General features: G+C 42.6%; 1 protein-coding gene across 1 annotated transcript; it reads left to right on the forward strand.

The window, feature by feature from the left end:
- Nucleotides 1-4,694: 4,694 nt before the first annotated feature.
- zgc:175214 (uncharacterized protein LOC557610 homolog) lies at nt 4,695-19,621 on the forward strand. Its single transcript, XM_047365924.1, has 7 exons — nt 4,695-5,408; nt 5,551-5,905; nt 8,838-8,991; nt 11,926-11,968; nt 12,551-12,592; nt 13,886-13,968; nt 18,766-19,621. Exons 2-7 carry the CDS (start codon nt 5,881-5,883, stop codon nt 18,884-18,886), a joined length of 468 nt encoding a protein of 155 aa, XP_047221880.1. The 5' UTR covers nt 4,695-5,408; nt 5,551-5,880; the 3' UTR covers nt 18,887-19,621.
- Nucleotides 19,622-19,642: the final 21 nt, after the last annotated feature.

A 19,642-nucleotide genomic window follows, 5' to 3' on the forward strand; every position in this document is an offset into this window, starting at 1 on the left:
TGTAATGGGATCTTGAAAGAGCTGAGCTGAAACAAATGTCTGCAAACCTCAATGAACTGAAGCAAAGACTGGCACTCCAGGGCCACAAATGTAGTCATGCAGAAAACAGTTAATTCCAATTGTTGCTGCTAAAGGTGGTTCTAAAGGCTATTTTAATAATAGTGTGGCATTTTTCCTATGACCCTATGGTATAGAGCATAGATATGAAGGAAATAAATCTTATGTTAATGATTTAAATGAGTTGTTTTTCTGCCGTTTAATATTACGGAAAAAGTACATTTTTTGTAAAAAAGGACACTGTCCTCTTTGAGCATTTGCCTGTGTGCAGTTTGCAAATTATACACTGATAATAAACCTGCTTTATCAAACTGAAAGCTCAGACTTATTTATTGCAGCACACTGAAAGCTCTCATTAATAACACTAATGACTATTTGTGTGGCCATCATAAACATTTCCGGCACTCAGTAAAGAAAAACTTAAATATGGCTTACAACGAAACAGCTGAATGCAACATCACTTAAGCTTTGTCGGCTAAAACCAGAAGTTAGACAATAATGCTTACACTATATATATGTGTTGTGCCTGTAGTCATTCTGTGTCAGCTTTTTCCTCTCAGTGGGAAAGCCTGTATGGCAACTTTATTAACAGTGAAGTAAGCGTAAAGTTTATGTAAAAACCAAAGGTTGTGGCTGCCAGACCATTTCAAGTCAGAACGAAAACAAGGTCAAGATTTGCATCTCATTTGTCATAATGTTTTTTTTTTTTATTTGTTAGTCACACTCTTGTACAACTTCACAGACGGAGGACTTCTATTTTCATTCGTTCTTTGAAGGGTTGTTTAAAACCGTTTTTACATGTATACAATTGAGGCTGAATATGTTTATCTGAGTAAATTCAAGAAGTTGTTGATTCAACAGTGCATGCTGTTACTGAAACCACCAACCTACTGGCTTCTTACAGCAACCAATTGATTTAGCAGCCGCTGAACAACCAGCAATGCATGTAGTGTGTGAAGTTCTCTATTTATGCATCTGTCCATTCAATCCAGCTGTCCTTTAGTGCTCATGGGTAATGCGGTTGCTAGCCCATGCACTGTAAAATGTGCTTCCGTGAGTGCGACAAACTATTGGAGAAGGTGATAAGACAAAATTTATGTTTTAGCAGAATTTACTTAACTACAAAAAAAATTCTAATGAAATTAACCTTAATGACTAACATGTAATGTATTTCAGTGGAAGTCAGCTGGTAGAATAAAATGTTTGGGTAACCACAGTTTTCCTGCTCTGTCCATCCCATCTAGGGCTAATTCTGGGTTCGATTTGTCTTGGATCAGGAAATGAGATCAGACTCGAGTCAAGAGCATTTTAGTTGCAAGTGGTGTTTGCATAATGTTGCAAACCTCTAGTACCCATACAGGCCAATAACAATGTATATAACTCCATTTTCTATGAAGGCACATGTTCCCCAAATAGAGATGGTACAGTAATACTTGTACCACTGAGTTAAGAAGATACAAACTGTCAGAACTGCTAATAATTAGATTGTACCTGCAGCTTCCACTACATGGATCCATACTGGATATTGAACTTGATGGCTGTGTACAGATTGTCCAAGTAAAAATTCCACCTTCAGAGGGAATTCTTGTTGCATTTTCAGATGGTAACACAGAAAACCTGACTACCATGTTTAAATAAAACGCATCATAACATTTAAAGCAAGCTGAGAACTTTTCTACCAGCCAGATTAGTCATTTTAAAATGGATTTAACATTTAAAAGTAATGTTTTAATTTTAGTTGAACGATGTAATACATTCGATTAAAAGGCACACTTTAATCTAAGCTAAGATAGATCTACAACCCAAAAAACAACCGTAGCAATTTAATCAACTGATTAATTCAGATCAATTTCAGCATTTAGGGAATTTATAGGCAATGAGCAAAACAAACTGTCTTTATTTACAGCTGGGCATGCTAACAAACGTTGAAAAAATACAGTATAAAACATCAGCCGTTTCTTGCTTATGTGAGGATGTGTTTTCTTTAGCACTGTAGATCAGCTAGCGGCAACAGGAAGTCAGAAAAGTCAATAAAATGTTAACCTGGTTTCCTCCATCGCTGTTCTAAAGCACCAGCAGCCTGAGATTTCTTTCCGTTCACAGATGTGCAAAGATAAAACTGTTTCTGAATGTATTCTGAGTTTATGGTTAGGGTGAAGGTTAGAGGTAACAGCGTCACAGCAACTATTTTGGTGCATGAGTAAACCGGAAAATGCAAGAGTGCTGCTCGTTTTCAGGTGTTTCTCAGAAAAATAGTAGTTTAAAATCAAGGTAGAGTGAGTGGTTTATAACTCCCTTATTAATTTTAGCCACAATTCAAACAGAATAAAATAGAATACAATAGAAAGGAACATTTCTTCTTCTTCACCGGAGAAATTCAGATGTGCAAGCATTCAGATACACACAACGATTAAAATATAAAAAAGAAAGTAGGAGTAAGAGACTACAGTGACTTTTCATCATTAGAAAAAAATATTGTGCCGTTATTTAAAATAGCTTACTTAGGTTCAAAGAAATGTAAACCTGGTTAGGATAATTTAAAAAGTGCATGTTTGTTTGTGCATACAAAAGACAACTGGCTATTTACAAGAAATAGAAAAACTGTTTAAATAACACCAGGAAAATTAAAAACCCTATTTAGTTTGACCTTGTTGGGAGCAGCGGTGGTTATAAAGTCTAACATCTGCTGGGGGGAAGGATCTGTGATAACGCTCCTTTGTGCATTTAAGGTGCAGCAGTCTGTCACTGCAGGAACTCTCCACTTCTGCAGCAGCTTCATACACAGAGTGGGGGACATTTTCCAACAGTGATGTTATTTTCACTAGAGTTCTTCTGTCTCCCGCCACCTGTACTGGGTTTAGGGGGCATCCTAGGACACAGCTGGCCTATTGACGAGTTTATCTAACTGCTTTGTCTCAGCTGCAGAAGAGCTGCTGCTCCCAAAAACTACACCATTGAGGATAACTGATGCCACCACCGTCTCCTGAGCAGGAGAGTTGGCTCTGACCCTTCCTGTAAAGAGCATCAGTGTTGTGACACCAGTATAGTTTAGTGTTCATATGAACACCCAGGAAAACAATTGAGGCAGAAAATAGTCATTTACTGTAGAAGGAGAGTTGCCCAACCCACTATTTGATTAAAGCTAGATGAATCAGACTTGCAAGTAGAGGTGCGATGACACATCTAGTTCACAAGACGAGTTGATACACGATATGGGATTCTTTAGACACAATCTCTTAGTTCTCTACAAAACAATCCACTTCATCAGTCTATGTATTTTATATTTTGAACTACAGAAGATCAAATACAGTCCAGACTTATTAATAAGCAGTGAAATGGTCGTGTAGTTTACCACAAACAGGAAGCTCAAAGGCAGATGCAAACTTTGGCTTCATTTACAACGATTAGGCTGTGGTGCTGTTCTCACAGTTTTAACAAACTGTTCCTATCCTATTTGTCTCACTTTCTTTTTGCTGCTGACTTCCAAAAATGCTAGGAGAAAACCTTACATAACACTAGGTCATCAGAAGGACAATGACCCCAAACACAGCACAAAATAACTAAAAACGGGTTGGGATTAAAACATGTTGTTCCAGCTATAAACGTGTGATCATTTTACCGTGTAAACACTGTGAAATTCAATTTTAACCACTTTCTCAAGGGAAGATATCAGAAGTCAAGGTAACAGAAAAAACGAACTACATGCCATAATAAACCAATATGATTTTTTATAATACTATAAAATGTAACTAGTTTGAAATGCTTACCACTGTCCCCAACAAACAGTCCCTGGTAAATAAAAAGCACTGTCTCCCAATCAGGGATTCATGTGGGTGTAATCTTCTAACCTGGCCATTTATTTTTACCGTGAAAAGCATAATGCTTCAGAAAACTACCCTGGTTCTTGGGGAAAAAAGGTTCCTGCAGTTGAAATGCACCTTTACTAGAAAGCATGCTCTTATGATCAACTGTTTGCATTTTTAAGTTGAAACCATTATATTTTACAGTGCGTGAGGAGGACGGGGGTGAATGGAGGTGGGACGTCTCCCACTGAAGCTCCTTCTTTTCCTCCCTCCCTTCCTGCCCCTGGGGATTATTGGAACAGCCCTCCCCTTGACCATCTCCTTGCCCAGTAGCCCAGCAGCTGTTCTCCTCCCCAGCAGATTGTCAGTCAGGCCTGCTGGTGTGGGGGGGTGTGTCCAGTCTGTGATTTTCTGCCTACGTTTTTCATTCCTGTTTTTATTATTATTATTATTATATTTTCATAAATCATCCTTTCGTGCTTCAGAGTATTTCCTGTTGCTTAAACTGATCGAAGTGTCTTTTCTTAAGGTGACGCTGAAATAACTTCCTCCCTACCTGACCTCCATTTCACACAAACTGCTTTGTTTTGGTTGTCAGGACATCAGCCATGCGCGTTTTATTGGGCTCCCTTGACTTTGCTGCAAGTCTCCCTCTCCTCTTCTCACACACACGCACACACACATTTGCACGGAAGAGTATGGAGGGGGGAGATGAGCGCACACAAGCCCATGCACGCCGTCGTCGTGCTCGCAGGCGTCCCATTCGTCAACGTCTGGCTCATTCTGGCTGGCCTCCGCCTGCAGATTGGAGGACGATGCAGCGAGGGAGGGCTGACAGAGAAGAGAGTTGCGAGGCAAAACGGCTGGTCACATGAGCAGAGATCTGTTTACAAACCCAAGGCAGAACAGCAAGAGAGAGGAGCGAGTGGAGGAAGGGGGAGGAAAGGCAAACTACAGGCACCATTATGGACTGAAAAAGGAGGAATAGGAGGGGGAAGCCTGCCATGACAAAGCCAGCTGGAGGTGTGAGAGGCTGACAAACACACTCCGCCTTTGTCTCCGATTTTTTTTTTTCTTCTTGTCTTTCCTAATCGAAGGAGCAGATGGTTAGAGGGAGAGTAGGATCCCCCTCCCTACGCACAAACACACGCACGTATCTTCTGAGTGACACACAATCACACAGCAGCAATAGAGGACTGATGTTGACTGCATGGAGCTGTCCGCACTTTGTTTGTTCTTGGAGGGGAGAAGATCTTTGCCTTCACCACTGAGGAGCAAAACCTACTGCAAGATCGGAGGACTAGAGGAGGTGGAGACCAGAGAAGGGGTGAGACTTGTGAAAATCCCCTGGTAAAAAAAAAACAAAACACAGCTTTATAGGAGGAAGACAACAGCACAGATTGTTGTTGGATTATTGCCTTCATTGGGTTAAAGATTTGCCATTTAAACGCTGGACGTCATTGTAACTGGTGAGAGGTGGGGGACGACACTGCAAAGTGACGCAAAGTGAAGTCAAGGAGGCTCTTTCCCCCCCTCTCTGTTAGAAATGTGAGTATTTCCTGTTTGCAAGCTGCTTGTGTTGTTTATGATTAAGTCATGTCCTCACTTGCTCATGAGGCCTCTGATTCTGTTTGTTCTCAGCCATGTTTCTTTGTTTGCTTCTTGTCTTTCTTTTGGTGACATCATTCAGAAGCATATGAGGTCCCCAGACCTAAATCTCCCCCGCCTCAATTTAACACGGAGTGGTTAATCCAGATTTGGGGAATGCTGTGCAGACTGCTGAGCCAACAACAAAAAACGCACCTCCTGAGGATTTCTGGAATCTGAATATCTCCCATGACTTGTTTCTGAAGGAGCTAACACAAAGATCCAGGTCAGGGTACCTCAATACAGGGGGACCTTTGCTAAAAAGAACAAGTTACGGTGTCTGAGCCTCCAGAACCACTGCTTCTGGCGATTCTCCAGTCTCTTCTCCTGACAGGGCCTGAATTCACTGCTGCTGCCTTGGGAGTCAAATTTCATGCAACCATTCCAATGGTGTAACGGTAAGTGAGTGGATTCACCGCCGACCAGTGAACACATGCAAGGTGGTAGGTGATAGGATTCAAACAAATCAGGATAGTGGAGGCCACAATGGCTGTTAATATGTGTTATATGGCTGAATTCAAGGATGTGAGATGTTTTACTTCATATGTTATCTTGTTGCATTTAGTCATGGGCCGGTTACGGATGTGATGGTTTTAAAGAATGACAGTTTCAAAACTGGTTTAATATTCTGTCATTGAGATGCCATTGAAACGGTTGGAGTTACCCAAGTTTTCTTTGGCTCTGCTGCACATAGAGTAATCCAGCGCTACCCTTCCACCACTTGTTGCAGTGCACTGCTGGTCAGTCAGCTGGCTGAAGAAAAGGTATCACCTGTATCCCTTGCTTATTAGACAGACCATATTTCCAGTCACAAAAAAACCCATGGACAGCCAGGTTGTGGAAACTAAAGGAGCGCCGCCCATCACTCTTATGAAAGTAAGAGATGTTTTAAAACTACAGTTGGAAAACTAAAAGCAGCATGTCTGTTAAGAAGCGGACTGCAGGCTGGCTACCAGGCTAATTAACCAGCTAATATCAGCATGGCGTGGGCCAATTACCAAAATACCAAGGTTTGAAAAAGTGGCTAAAAACATACCAATTCAAACCCTGACTTCATTACCATGGTTTAACCCTTATAAGCTACCTTTCAAACCCTAACATTTGTTCTTAAAGACAAGAAATGTCCTCTTCCCAAAACGGCTGTAAAAATACTAGATGTTAATATTTTTTCCACTTGAAACATGTAAACATGTAAAGTAGCACCACCGTTTGGGCAACCATAAAATAAAAAAATTGAAGGAGTAGTCGAAAATGAAATAAAATAAAGGAATACATTAATTCACACTAAGATAAATGTGGAATCATAAAATGCATTTTTTTATAAATGCTAATTTTAGTTTTTTATACCTTAGCCATTTTTTAGGCTTATTCAAAGTTCCTCTTGGAAAGTCCAGCTATACTCATTCAACAAAGCCAGCATGGCTTTAAAACTAAGCAAAAAACAGAAAAAATGGCACAAACTAGGATCTCTTCGGGGTCATTTCATTGAGATGAGAAAGTGCCAGAGCGACCAGAGCATTTTCTAGCTGTATGAACTAAAGAATATTACAGCACTGACCCCTTCCCCACCTGTTGCATTACACTGCTGATCAGCTGGCTGAAAGAAGGCTACAACACTTTTCCCGCGCTTTAAAGAAAGACACGTATTGACTGGAAATACTAAACACTGACAGGTGTGGTGCTGGAACTAAAGAACTCCACTTCCAGTTAGTCCATTTTAAAACAGCAGTTGGCAAACAGCTTCTGTTATTTAAATAAAAAAATTTTAAAGACATTAATATACCCATATTAGACTATATATTTTATTGTTTTAGCTGCAGAAAGAATAAGTGATGCTTTTGTTTAAACTAAAACGGCTTATATCATTTTTGCTTTATATTTTGAGTTATTGCTGTTAAACTTTATTAGTTTATTATATCTATTATACCGGGAGAATCTCAAACTAATCCGTGCCTATAGCTGTATTTCATTGGCTTAGTGTGTACATAATATCTATATGTAGAGTATATTTGTTTAGGACTGTGCCATGTCTAACGTTCCCATGGCATGTCCTCACTCAACCCCGTACCCTTATAAATCCCTCCAACCCCCCGCCAGGGCAAATTTACAGGCCCATGTCCCCCGTTAGCCTGCAAGCTGGATCCATTCACCCACTGTAAAGAGTGACACATGGTCACAGAGGCTGGCAAACAGCATCCTTTGCAGCAAATTAATAGGAACACATGTGGTCCGTGGAAGTGGGGCTTCCTCCTCAATGGTTTGACCAAATGGTGGTTTTTCCCCGGAGTAAGTTCTGTTTATCACATTCCCTACCCCGGCAACAAATTCCTGCCACAAGGCCTCCACCCTCCATCTCCCCCACACACACTGACACACACACATGCACACGCCTGCACTCACTCTGCCAGTCACCTCAGAAGATTCTGTGGAACAGATGGTGTGGTGACAAAAGTGATGCCCATCCTTCATGTTTGTCTTGTTCACAGGCAATTAACGCTCAGTCCTGGGAGTGCCTCGGTTCCCACCGCAGCGCCAAGCGCAGATCCCCAGACACACCTGCATATTACATTTACATACGCCGTGCAGACTGTAAAACTGCATTCACCATGCAGAGAAGTTTAGTACTACCGTTTAGTACTACCTTGCACCAAGAGGATGGGAATCTGTTGTTAGATTCTGGTGTTTTAGGGCAGAGCTAATTCACAATTTTATCCTCATTGCAATATCACTGTACAGAATATCAATACCCAAAGAATTTCTTGGACTGAAATAAATATCAGCTGATTATTCCTGTCTTTGCCAGCAGCATATTTGGAGATATCTGGTGTTTAATGCTATATATTTTAAGAGGGCATCAAGATGCTTTGTTAAATCCTATAAGAAACTTTACTGTCATCACAACATTTACCAACAACCCTGCATATTGCATGTATTTCTAATATTGTGCAGCTCTATTGTAGGTCTTTATTAGCTAATGGAAATGCAGCATGTTCACTTTATAAAAAATAAAGGGGACAGAACTTCTCACAAAACCTAGCTAATGTTGATTATATTTTAAACAATTTCTCTTGCTAGTTGCAGAATGCTCAGTTTAATTCATGCAAGTTGAGATCCTAAGTGTTGCTGTCTGTCATAATTATTTCAATATTTCAGTTGATAATGGGAAGGTAACGGCAGTTTTAAAATAGTGCCCTTATACAAAAAATAGTTTTAAATAGTAAAACAAAAAGTAGCAATTACTCATCTAAAAAGACAAAAAAAACAAATAAATGTTTTGCCTTTATAAACTCCTCTAAGCTCTTAAGTGTATTTGCACGCTCTTCCTGGCAGGATGCCTTTGTGGTTTGAGTTTTCATCGCTCTGAACACTACTGCAGCATGACGTCTGACATCTACCACCTCCCTCTCAACATCTATGTCATCGTGCTGGGCATTGGCCTCTTCGTCTTCATGCTCAGCCTCATCTTCTGCTGCTACCTTTTCAGGTAGGTGGCTCATCCAGTGGCTGGGAGTACAATAATTTATACCTTGATAAGAAGTTCAAATGTGTTATAACGTTGTTTTCTAAACTGTCTTTAAATAGGCAGGAGGTCATTTGGCTTTGTTACATGTGAAAATGTTGCAGGCTAACAAATTAATTCTCATCACCTCTGCAGGTGGATTTGCATCGATTTAGCAAATTAAGACATTTCACCTCATTCTTTGATGTTCCGCTACATCCCTGCCGCCTCAGTTTTCTCACTTTCTGCACTCGTCTGCGCTACTTTCTGCTGTGTGTAAAAGCCTTTAAATGACACCTGTCTTTCCCCCAAAAGGGCAGAAAAACAAAGTTGGCAACAAATCTGATGAAGAGGCTGGAAATCAGATAAAACAACCTGACTTTTTTAACTTAATTGCTGCATAAATAGTGGTTTTGTGACGTGTCTCCTAACATGTTTATTACCTTAAGTTAACTGTGCAAAGTAATGCTGGTATTGCACATACAACGCCCCGCATACTAACACCCCTGGTAGATGAATAAAGAGCAATAAATCTTTCTTTTTCATGAAGAATTTTTAAATGATTTAATTTCATTATATTTATTTATGGGTTAAAAAAAATAATCCCACCAACAGGAAAATGAATTTTTAACAATCATCTGTGCAACATTTATTGGCACCCCAGACATTACAGTTCAATAAAAATAACTGAAGCCCATACTTTACCTTTTTGGTAAATCGCAATGTCTTCAGACTTTAAATTGTGTTTCCCAGATTCGTTTTTCCCTGTGGTATAATGACATGACAAAGAATCATATTTCTCTTATCCTCTTAAAATAGGAAGTACAAGAGAACATGCCAGTCTTGTTACCTTAAAAAACCCAGAAAAAAGCTAGTTGCTTATTGGCTGCACGCTGTACAGTGGAATGGTTGTTAGCAGTGTTGCAAGAAGGTTCTGTGTTCTTGGCCTGGGGTCCTTCTGCATAGATGGTGCATGTTCTCCCTGTGCATTTGTGGATTTTCTCCAGGTACTCCTGCTTCCTCCCACTGTTCAGAAATATGCATGTTTGGGCTAACTGGTGGAAAGGCGGCCTGTCCAAAGTGTCCCACGTCCCTCGCCCAATGACCCCTGAAGATAGACACGAGCCATCTATGACCCTGAACAGATAAGCGGGTATAGGAAATGGATGGATGGACCTAAACCTAACCTGTCCTGCCATTACAAATATAAACATAGGGAGTTTGCTAAGCCCTACTGGGAATTTATCTAGATGTGCATGCTCTCGTCAGACTTAGGTTGAGCCTTTCAAGAATGATTAATATGTGGAAAATTAACATTGGATTTATTTCCCACACAGAATAAATTTCCCTAAATTAGAGTTTTTGTTAATATTGTTCTTTCAGTGTAACTTTATGTTTATGTGATCAAAGATGAATTAATTTTAAGGCTTTTTACACATTTACCTTCAGCCATCAATTGTAGAGGGTGCTTTAGCTGTTGAGCACTAAGTGTGTTCAGAAGTGCTCATTGGGATGTTACCGACTGTTTTTTTACTGCCACTTTAAAGCCTCGTGGTCAGCAGGTGGTGTTCAGCTGCAGGGTAACAGTTAAAATCTTTCTTGGGGAAAGGCATTGCTGTGGTCTACTTTATATTTGCTAAAATAGTTGCCCAAAAAGTCCATAAGCATGCTAATAAAAGGGGGTTTGGTAAGTAGATAGAGGGTAGTGCATAGAAATAAAGCTTAATTTTATTTAAGAGATGGTTAGAAAGTGGGAATGTTTATTAAAACCAGGTAGGACATTTGGAACAAGCACCTAGTGGCCGCCATCTTATCTGCACTTACAACTTGGCTTCATGTCTAATATTTACCTTCATTTATAACTCTACCAAAAATAATTACATAGCACTTGCTAACATAAAAACATTTTTATTTTATTTTAAATGAATGATGTTTGATGCCATGCAATCTAACAAGGTTCCCAGGGTCTCTAGAAGAGAAACAGACCCAGAGTATCATAGGCCTTCTGAAATACATAGCAGTGTGAATGATTGGCTTTTCCACATATTCATTCTGTCCAGGAGATGCTGGCAAATAACTCCAGTAAAAATCCCAGTAGCATTTAGCAAACTCCTCATTTATGTTTATGATGGTAGGACAGAAAAATGTGTTTATTTCACTTTTAACTGTAGTTCTGTAACCGTGAGGTTTGAAGATATTTCTTGCCTCCCTTACTATCCTGGGTTTTTGTAATGTTATATTTGCATCCCAGGAAAGCAGAAAGTCGTGGATTACTGATAAGTTTTTCCTAGAAACGCTGATAAACTCAAAATATTGAAGCACAAAAAAATGGCTTCAGTAAAATGTATTTCAAAGTAATTTTATACAAGTACTAAAAATTGTCGTTGGTGATTTTGTGAAAAAATAAAAGTATTTTCCAAACTAAATACATGACTCAAATTAAATATTGGATTTTTCTTAATATTTACATTAGGTTACTGCAACAAATATAACTTTTTAAGGCTTTTTATACATCTTTACTAGGAGAATGAACAAAGTTGTCTGCATCAACATTGAATGTATAGATAATTAACTGACAGCTTGTAATGTCCACCCTGCTCTCCTCATTTTGAAATAAAGTATAATATGGGAGGAGAAAGCTGTGGATGCATCAGTTGATGTACCGCCTGACCCGGTGACACCCAGCACCAACCCTCCCTACATCTTTAATCAGCGCCTCATGGCAGGCTCTTCCGCTCTTAACTTTATTGAAGAGCTTTTGAACCAACCTCTGCATTGAGAATTAGGCTTATGATTTAAATCCATTTGAATAAAAAGGAAAAACTTGAGCATAAACATGTCATGTTTAAAACCTGTTTCTCCCCTGACGCAGTTGTCACTACTCAGACTGCAGCGTTTTCCTCTCTGTGTCTCCCTTAGGTTAAAACAGCAAGGAACGAGGGAGCAGTTCAGCTACAACGAGGTACGTCGCAGCGATATCTGTCACTCTCGGGGAACATGTAACACAGGATGCCTGAAGGATGTTATAAATCAGAATCAGCTTTATTGCCAAGTTCGTACATACAAACAAGGAATTTGCCTCCGGTACACTTTGCTCTTTTGTTCTGTTTTTGCATTACAGAATATACAAATTTACAATGTACAATATACACATATCTAATAAAAAAGGTGCATTTGCAACATCTGTATGCTGTTGTTTTGTACTCTATTGAATGTTCATCAGAGAAACAGCCTGGGGGAAGAAACTGTCTCTGTGGCGGCTGGTTAAATACAGGGAGGTTCACTGTATCTCACACTGGGAAACTTTACACCACTCTTTATAGATGACTTTGACTCCACCTGTGCATCAGTGTCCACTCTCTGGTTTTTCAAATGTGTGTTGCACATAAACAGATTAAAGGACGTGACTGTGTGAGGAAAATGTTCTTATCTTTCTGCATTAAGTTTGTGGCTCACTGCATTAGGAGAATGAACGGCAAGATTGAGGAGAGCTTTGATGAAAATATCCAACGTTTCTCCCTACTCTCATTTTGCATCACTGCAGGTGGTGCTGAAAGGAGCGAGCAAGAAGCTGAGCCTCCTTGGAGTGAGTACTCTTTTCCATAAAAGCTTGATCAATGGTATTTTATTTTAGCAAGAATATTTTCACAAGAGGTCAGATGATCCTTTATGAGCTGGGAGGGTTGTTGTTTTTTGGGTAACTCCATCAGCTTTTCCTTTCAGATGTGATTAGTAGGCCATACTGCATACATTATGGCGGAGATGTCTTTAAATAAGGTTGAACTGAGCGGGCCTAAAGAATGTATGATTATCCCACTGCTGTCCAGTGTCTATATATACAGTCATATTCAGTAAATTTGAATATGATTTCTTTCAGTAACTTAATTCCCTAATAAAACACATTATATAGATTAATTACACACAAGTTGATGTTTTCCAGCCTTTATTTGCGTTAATTATGATTTTCTGCTTAAAGCTAATGAAAACACTACATTTAAGGTTAAAATATTACATCAGACCAATAAAACAGTTTTAATACACAAATGCGGGATTAATGAAAAGTATGTTAAATACCTTCTTAGAGGTTGATATTTTGAAAAGGTATTTCTAATCTGCCAACCGAGCCTCATCAGAATGCATATTCTAATATATTATTATTTTTGTTGATTTGCTAAATGCCAGAAATATGACAGAAACTTAAAAACTAGTTTTAACCATCATCACATTTAGACCTCATTGTACAACAAGAAGGTTTCCAGGTGCTTGAAGGTGCCACATTCATCTATACAGGCTTGCAAGCGTAGACATGGTGGAAATGTCCAGCCATCATTCTGTTCAGGACGGAAACGGGTTTTGTCACTCAGAGATGAAAAATCTTTGGAAGATGAGCATGTCTGGAAAAATGGACCAGAAACTATTGTTTGTGGATGCTTGTGGGAGGATACCCAGAACATTTGACCCAGGTCATACAGTTAAAGAGTTAGAAAAGATTCTCTAAAACATTATTTTGACATTTAACAAGTAGTTTTAGTAATACTTACGGCCCTAATACAGGAAACCTTTAGAAAAATGCTTATAGGGTGTGTATATACTGTGTATAACAGTATATACAGTACTGTGTGTATGGGGGTGGTAAATAGGGGTAGGACAGTACTTCCAGTTAAGCACAACCTTCTGATCCATCTATAACTCCTTCCTCTCTCTAAGTTCGGTTAGTCCAGTAAGCTCACATTGTTGTGGTGTGGTCCTCACTTGGAGATGCACTGTATAAGACATTAACTTAGATCAAAGGGAAATCGTTCCCTATGGCACAGTGAAAAATGTTTTTATTTTTTCTCCCTTTGTCTTAAACCAACCCTGTCCGTTTCTGTTCATGCAGCAAACCTGCGCAGTGTGCCTGGAGGAATTCAGGACTCGAGATGAACTGGGAGTGTGTCCCTGCTCACATGCATTTCACAAGAAGTGAGTGATATTAAACTCTAAAGGTTTTGTGAGAATAGTTTTGAGGCACAAAGAGTCCATGTGATGTTATATGTCACACCTGTTCGCATTCTCATACCCTCACGCCCAGGTGAGTTCAGCTCAGAAACAGAAAGAAGTCTTCACCTGTAGCTTGGCAAAACATGGCAAATCCTCATTTTCTTCAGTATACCCAGACTCTATCTTGTCAAGGCTAAATGGTTACAACAGTGTTTATGTGATAAAAGTGCGATCATATGCCGCATCTAATTGTTTATTTTCTTCCTGCAGAACAGTATAAATGTGTCTACTCTTTCAAACTCACCCAAATTCTTCATATGGGTAAATCTAATAAAAAATAATCAGCAGCACAATTTTCTCTCATGGTAAATTTCTGCTGAAGCTTCAGTCTTATTCCATAAGAAATGCTCAATCTGTCGTCCATTCTACTTGAAGCCACCTCCCCAAAAGGCTCCTTTTGTTTATTGACTACAATGATCCCGGACAGTTGCTCATTTATTGAGTCAAATAATTAGGCTACATTTTATATCTCGTTCTTCTCTCTTTGTAAACACTTTTTAAATGAGAAAAAGAACAGCTACCACAGTACAAGGAGGCAGTTAAACTCAATAAGCATATTTCCCAGTGAAGATGTAAACATTTACAAATTATTGAAAACATAAGGCATCATTTGAAATCATGTTGCAGCTTCATGCATCGTTAAAAATTTGTTTTTCCAGAGGTTTTTGATCCCTCTGTGACCATGAGCAGAGCGCCTAAGACAGAGTATCTATCTATCTATCTATCTATCTATCTATCTATCTATCTATCTATCTATCTATCTATCTATCTATCTATCTATCTATCTATCTATCTATCCTGATCACATTATCTGACATGACTTTAAAAGACTGGAATTAGAAATATTTTAGAGAGATGTTTAGATGTCTATTTTCTCAGACTAACAAAGTCATATGATTATCATTCAAACCTTATTTAAGTTTACTGATTTACAAGCCTTTGGAAGCAAAAAAATTGCTGATTAGATGTGGCCTGGCAGTGACTGTTTTTAAGCTAATCCTAAGCATAGCATGGTGATTATATATGGAACAAAATATGTAATTGCCACAAACAAGTTATTCCTGTTAGCTTTAGGAGGGAAAAACACATTTAGCTTCATAAGAAACTTTTTACATGCACCTAAAAGCTGCCAGGTAAAGTTCATGTGAAGGTTTACATACATTCCCTGACATGAATGTCATATTAATTTCAGGCTTTTAATGAAGCATTTATAAATAAAATAAACTGAAACCAATTTTAGCGGTTCTTTTCAATTTTGAATATTTATAGAACAAATGACTTCAATGAATAAAGAAAATTGGACTGGGTGTACAGATTTAAATTTGAGCATTTTCTCTAATGCACACACGGTCAAAATCAAAAATTGTCTTTAATATACTCCTGGAGCACCCCCCACAGGGCATCACGAGGGACACAGTCGAATGCCTTCTCCAGGTCCACGAAACACATGTGAACCAGTTGGGCAATCTCCCATGAACCCTCGAGTACCCTGTAGAGGGTATAGATCTGGTCCAGTGTTCCACGGCCGGGACGAAAACCACACTGCTCCTCCTGAAGCCGAGGTTCGACTATCGGTCGGACTCTCCTCTCCAATACCTTGGCGTAGGCCTTACCAGGGAGGCTGAGGAGTGTGATCCCCCTGTAGTTGGAACATACCCTCCGGTCCCCCTTCTTATGAAGGGGGACCACCACCCCAGTCTGCCAGTCCAGAGGCACTGTCCCCGACCGCCACACAATGTTGAAGAGGCGTGTCAACCATGACAGCCCTACAACATCCAGAGACTTGAGGTACTCAGGGCAGATCTCATCCACCCCCGAAGCCCTGCCACCGCGGAGCTTTTTAACCATGTTGGTGACTTCAGCCTGGGTGATGAAAGAGTTCAACCCCGAGTCCCCAGCCTCTGTTTCCACCAGGGAATGCGTGATGGCAGGATTGAGGAAATCTTCGAAGTACTCCGTCCACCGCCCGATAAAGTCCTCAGTCGAGGTCAGCAGCCTCCCACCCCCACTATAAACAGTGTTGGCGAAGCACTACTTCCCCCTCCTGAGGTGCCAGAGGGTTGGCCAGAATCGCTTTTAGGCCAACCGGTTGTCCTTCTCCATGGCCTCACCGAACTCCTCCCAGGCCCGAGTTTTTGCCTCTGCCACAGCCCGGGCCGCAGAACGCTTGGCCTCACGGTACCCGTCAGCCGCCTCAGGAGTCCCACAAGCCAATCACAGCCGATAGGACTCCTTCTTCAGCTTGACGGCATCCCTTACTGCCGGTGTCCACCACCGGGTTCTGGGATTGCCTCCGCAACAGGAACCGCAGGCCTTACGGCCGCAGCTATGGGCAGCAGCATCGACAATAGATGCAGAGAACATGGTCCACCCGGACTCTATGTCTCCAGCATCCCCCGGACTCTGGTCAAAGCTCTCCCGGAGGTGGGAGTTGAATACATCCCTGGCCGAGGGCTCTGCCAGGCGTTCCCAGCAGACCCTCACTATGCGCTTGGGCCTGTCAAGTCTGTCCGGCTTTCTCCTCCCCCAGCGGATCCAACTCACCACCAGGTGGTGATCAGTGGATAGCTCAGCCCCTCTCTTCACCCAAGTGTCCAAAACATGCGGCCAAAGGTCTGATGATACGACACCAAAGTCGATCATCGACCTCCTGCCTAGGGTATCCTGATGCCAAGTGCACTGATGGACACCCTTATGTTTGAACATGGTGTTCATTATGGACAATCAGTGACTAGCACAGAAGTCCAATAACAAAACACCACTCGGATTCAGATCAGGGAGGCCATTCCTCCCGATCACGCCTCTCCAGGTGTCACTGTCGTTTCACACGTGGGTATTGAAGTCCCCCAGCAGAATAACGGAGTCCCCGACAGGGACACCAAGAAGGCCGGGTACTCCACACTACTGCTTGGCCCGTAGGCCGAAACAACAGTCAGAGACCTATCCCCAACCCAAAGGCGCAGGGATGCGACCCTCTCATCCACTGGGGTAAACCCCAACACTGGGGGGCAACAAGCGAACCCACACCAGCCCGCCGCCTCTCCCCGTGGGCCACTCCAGAGTAGAAGAGAGTCCAACCCCTCTCAAGGAGATGGGTTCCAGAGCCCACGCTGTGCGTGGAGGTGAGCCCGACTATTTCTAGTTGATATCTCTCGACATCCCAGACAAGCTCAGGCTCTTTCCCCCCCAGTGAGGTGACATTCCACGTCCCTAGAGCCAGCCTAAGCATCCGGGGATCGGGCCGCTGAGGTCTCCACCTTCGTCCGCCACCCAATCCTCTTTGCACCGGTCCCTCACGGTTCCCCCTGAAGGTGGTGGGCCCACTGGGGGATGGCCTCGCGTCTCTCGTTCGGGCTTGGCCCGGCCAGGTCCCGCGAGGAGCAACCAGGCCACCAGGCGCTCTCCGGCGAGTCCCGACCCCAGGCCTGGCTCCAGGGTGGGACCCCGGCTCCGCCGTACCGTGCGACGTCACGTGCTTCGATATATTAGTCCTCATGAAGGATTCTTGAACCGCTCTTTGTCTGACCTGTCACCTAGAGCCTGTTTGCCATGGGAGACCCTACCAGGGGCATTTAAGCCCCAGACAACATAGCCTCTAGGATCATTTGAGCACTCAAACCCCTCCACCACGTTAAGGTGGCAGTTCAAGGAGTATGGAATCGGGGGCCCTTTATTAGGGGCCATTCGGTCCCTGTACAAGCGGAGCAGGAGTTTTGTCCGCATTGCCGGCACTAAGTCGGACTTGTTCCCGGTGCATGTTGGACTCCGGCAGGGCTGCCCTTTGTCACCGGTCGTGTTCATAACTTTTATGGACAGGATTTCTACGCACAGCCAAGGGCCGGAAGGGGTCTGGTTTGGGGACCAGTGGATTTCGTCTCTTCTTTTTGCAGATGACGTGGTCCTGCTGGCCCCCTCTAGCCAAGACCTACAGCATGCGCTGTGGCGGTTCGCAGCCGAGTGTGAAGCGGCTGGGATGAAGATCAGCTCCTCCAAGTCCGAGGCCATGGTTCTCAACCAGAAAAGGGTGGCTTGTCCTCTTCAGGTTGGAGGGGAGTTCCTGCCTCAAGTGGAGGAGTTTAAGTATCTCGGGGTCTTGTTCACGAGTGAGGGAAGAATGGAGCGGTAGATCGACAGACGGATCGGTGCGGCTGCCGCAGTAATGGGGGCACTGTGCCGATCCGTTGTGGTGAAGAGAGAGCGGAGCTGAAAAGCGAAGCTCTCAATTTACCGGTCGGTCTACGTTCCTACCCTCACCTATGGCCATGAACTTTGGGTCATGACCGAAAGAACGAGATCCCGGATACAAGCAGCTAAAATGAGCTTCCTCCGTTGGGTGGCCGGGCACTCCCTTAGAGATAGGGTGAGGAGCTCGGCCATCCGGGAGGGGCTCGGAGTAGAGCCGCTGCTCCTCCACATCAAGAGGAGCCAGTTGAGGTGGCCCATGGCATCTATATCGGATGCCTCCTGGACGCCTTCTTCAGGAGGTGTTCCAGGCACGTCCCACCAGGAGGAGGCCCAGGGGACGGCTCAGGACACGCTGGAGAGACTATGTCTCTCGGCTGGCCTGGGAACGCCTTGGGCTCCCCCTGGAAGAGCCAGAGGTGTCTGGGGAGAGGGACGTCTGGTGTGGACTCTGCTGTGTCTGTTGCCCCCGCATAAATGAATATCTGCTGATGAAATTGCTGCAGTAAATGGTGCTCCTGTGTTTCATCCTTCCAGGTGCCTGCTCAAGTGGCTGGAGATCCGCAGCGTGTGTCCCATGTGCAACAAACCCATCCTGCGGCTCCACACAGACGCTCCCCAGGGCGCCGAGGGTCCCATGGATCCAGAGGAGGTTTGAGATAATTGGGGAGGAAGAGAAAGATCCGCTCCCTCTTTCAGAAAACAACCACATTAAATACACTAAAGATGATGAACATCTCAGAAGGTAATAAATGGTAATGATCCTAAGCTGGGGCTCTGCTGGCGAGTTTCGACAATATGCCTCGACATCGACAGCGCCAGCACATTTGGTCGGATCAGTCAGAGAGGGGGCTGGATGAGTAGGATTATTTGCATAAAAAAGTACCTAGTTCTGCTTCCATGTTGCACTGTAACACAGCTACAAAAAACAATTAAACAATGGCAGAAAAAAAAAAAAGAAGCGGCTCTAGAGAGCTGGATTATCAGGACGAGTAGAGCAGCACTGCCAGCGACAAACATCACCAGAGGCATGGAGCGGGACATCGCAGGATCAGTCCGAATACCCCTATTTTCTCAGGGGTGTTTGTTACCAACACAGCCAGCACAACCCGTGTCAGTAACCATAGAAACCCAGTGCCACATATGCATCTTGATTACTGCCAGTGTAGGTGAAACGCCCCAGCAGCCAGGGTTTGCCGCAGTATCTAGCTGAAACAGCGACCAGCTGGAATAAAACCCAGACGATTTCAGTAGGAACCGATTGTGTCCCCGTCCCTGTCCCCCATTTTAAACGGAGACTCCTAGAAAACTAGTCTTGCCTGTATGTACTGTGTGTAAAAGTATCCCTATATGATGTTATTTTGTATTTTAAATAAAGTGTCATGTAATGTAACTGTGTTGGATTTATTCAAAC

This window comes from Girardinichthys multiradiatus, chromosome 5, assembly GCF_021462225.1.
Source record: "Girardinichthys multiradiatus isolate DD_20200921_A chromosome 5, DD_fGirMul_XY1, whole genome shotgun sequence".
NCBI lineage: Eukaryota > Metazoa > Chordata > Actinopteri > Cyprinodontiformes > Goodeidae > Girardinichthys > Girardinichthys multiradiatus.

Coding starts and splice junctions, on each gene's coding strand:
- zgc:175214 (XM_047365924.1), top strand. CDS start 5,881: ATGCAACCATTCCAATGGTGTAACG. Junction 8,992..11,925: donor TTCTGCTGCTACCTTTTCAG/GTAGGTGGCTCA, acceptor TGTCTCCCTTAG/GTTAAAACAGCAAGGAACGA. Junction 11,969..12,550: donor AGCAGTTCAGCTACAACGAG/GTACGTCGCAGC, acceptor GCATCACTGCAG/GTGGTGCTGAAAGGAGCGAG.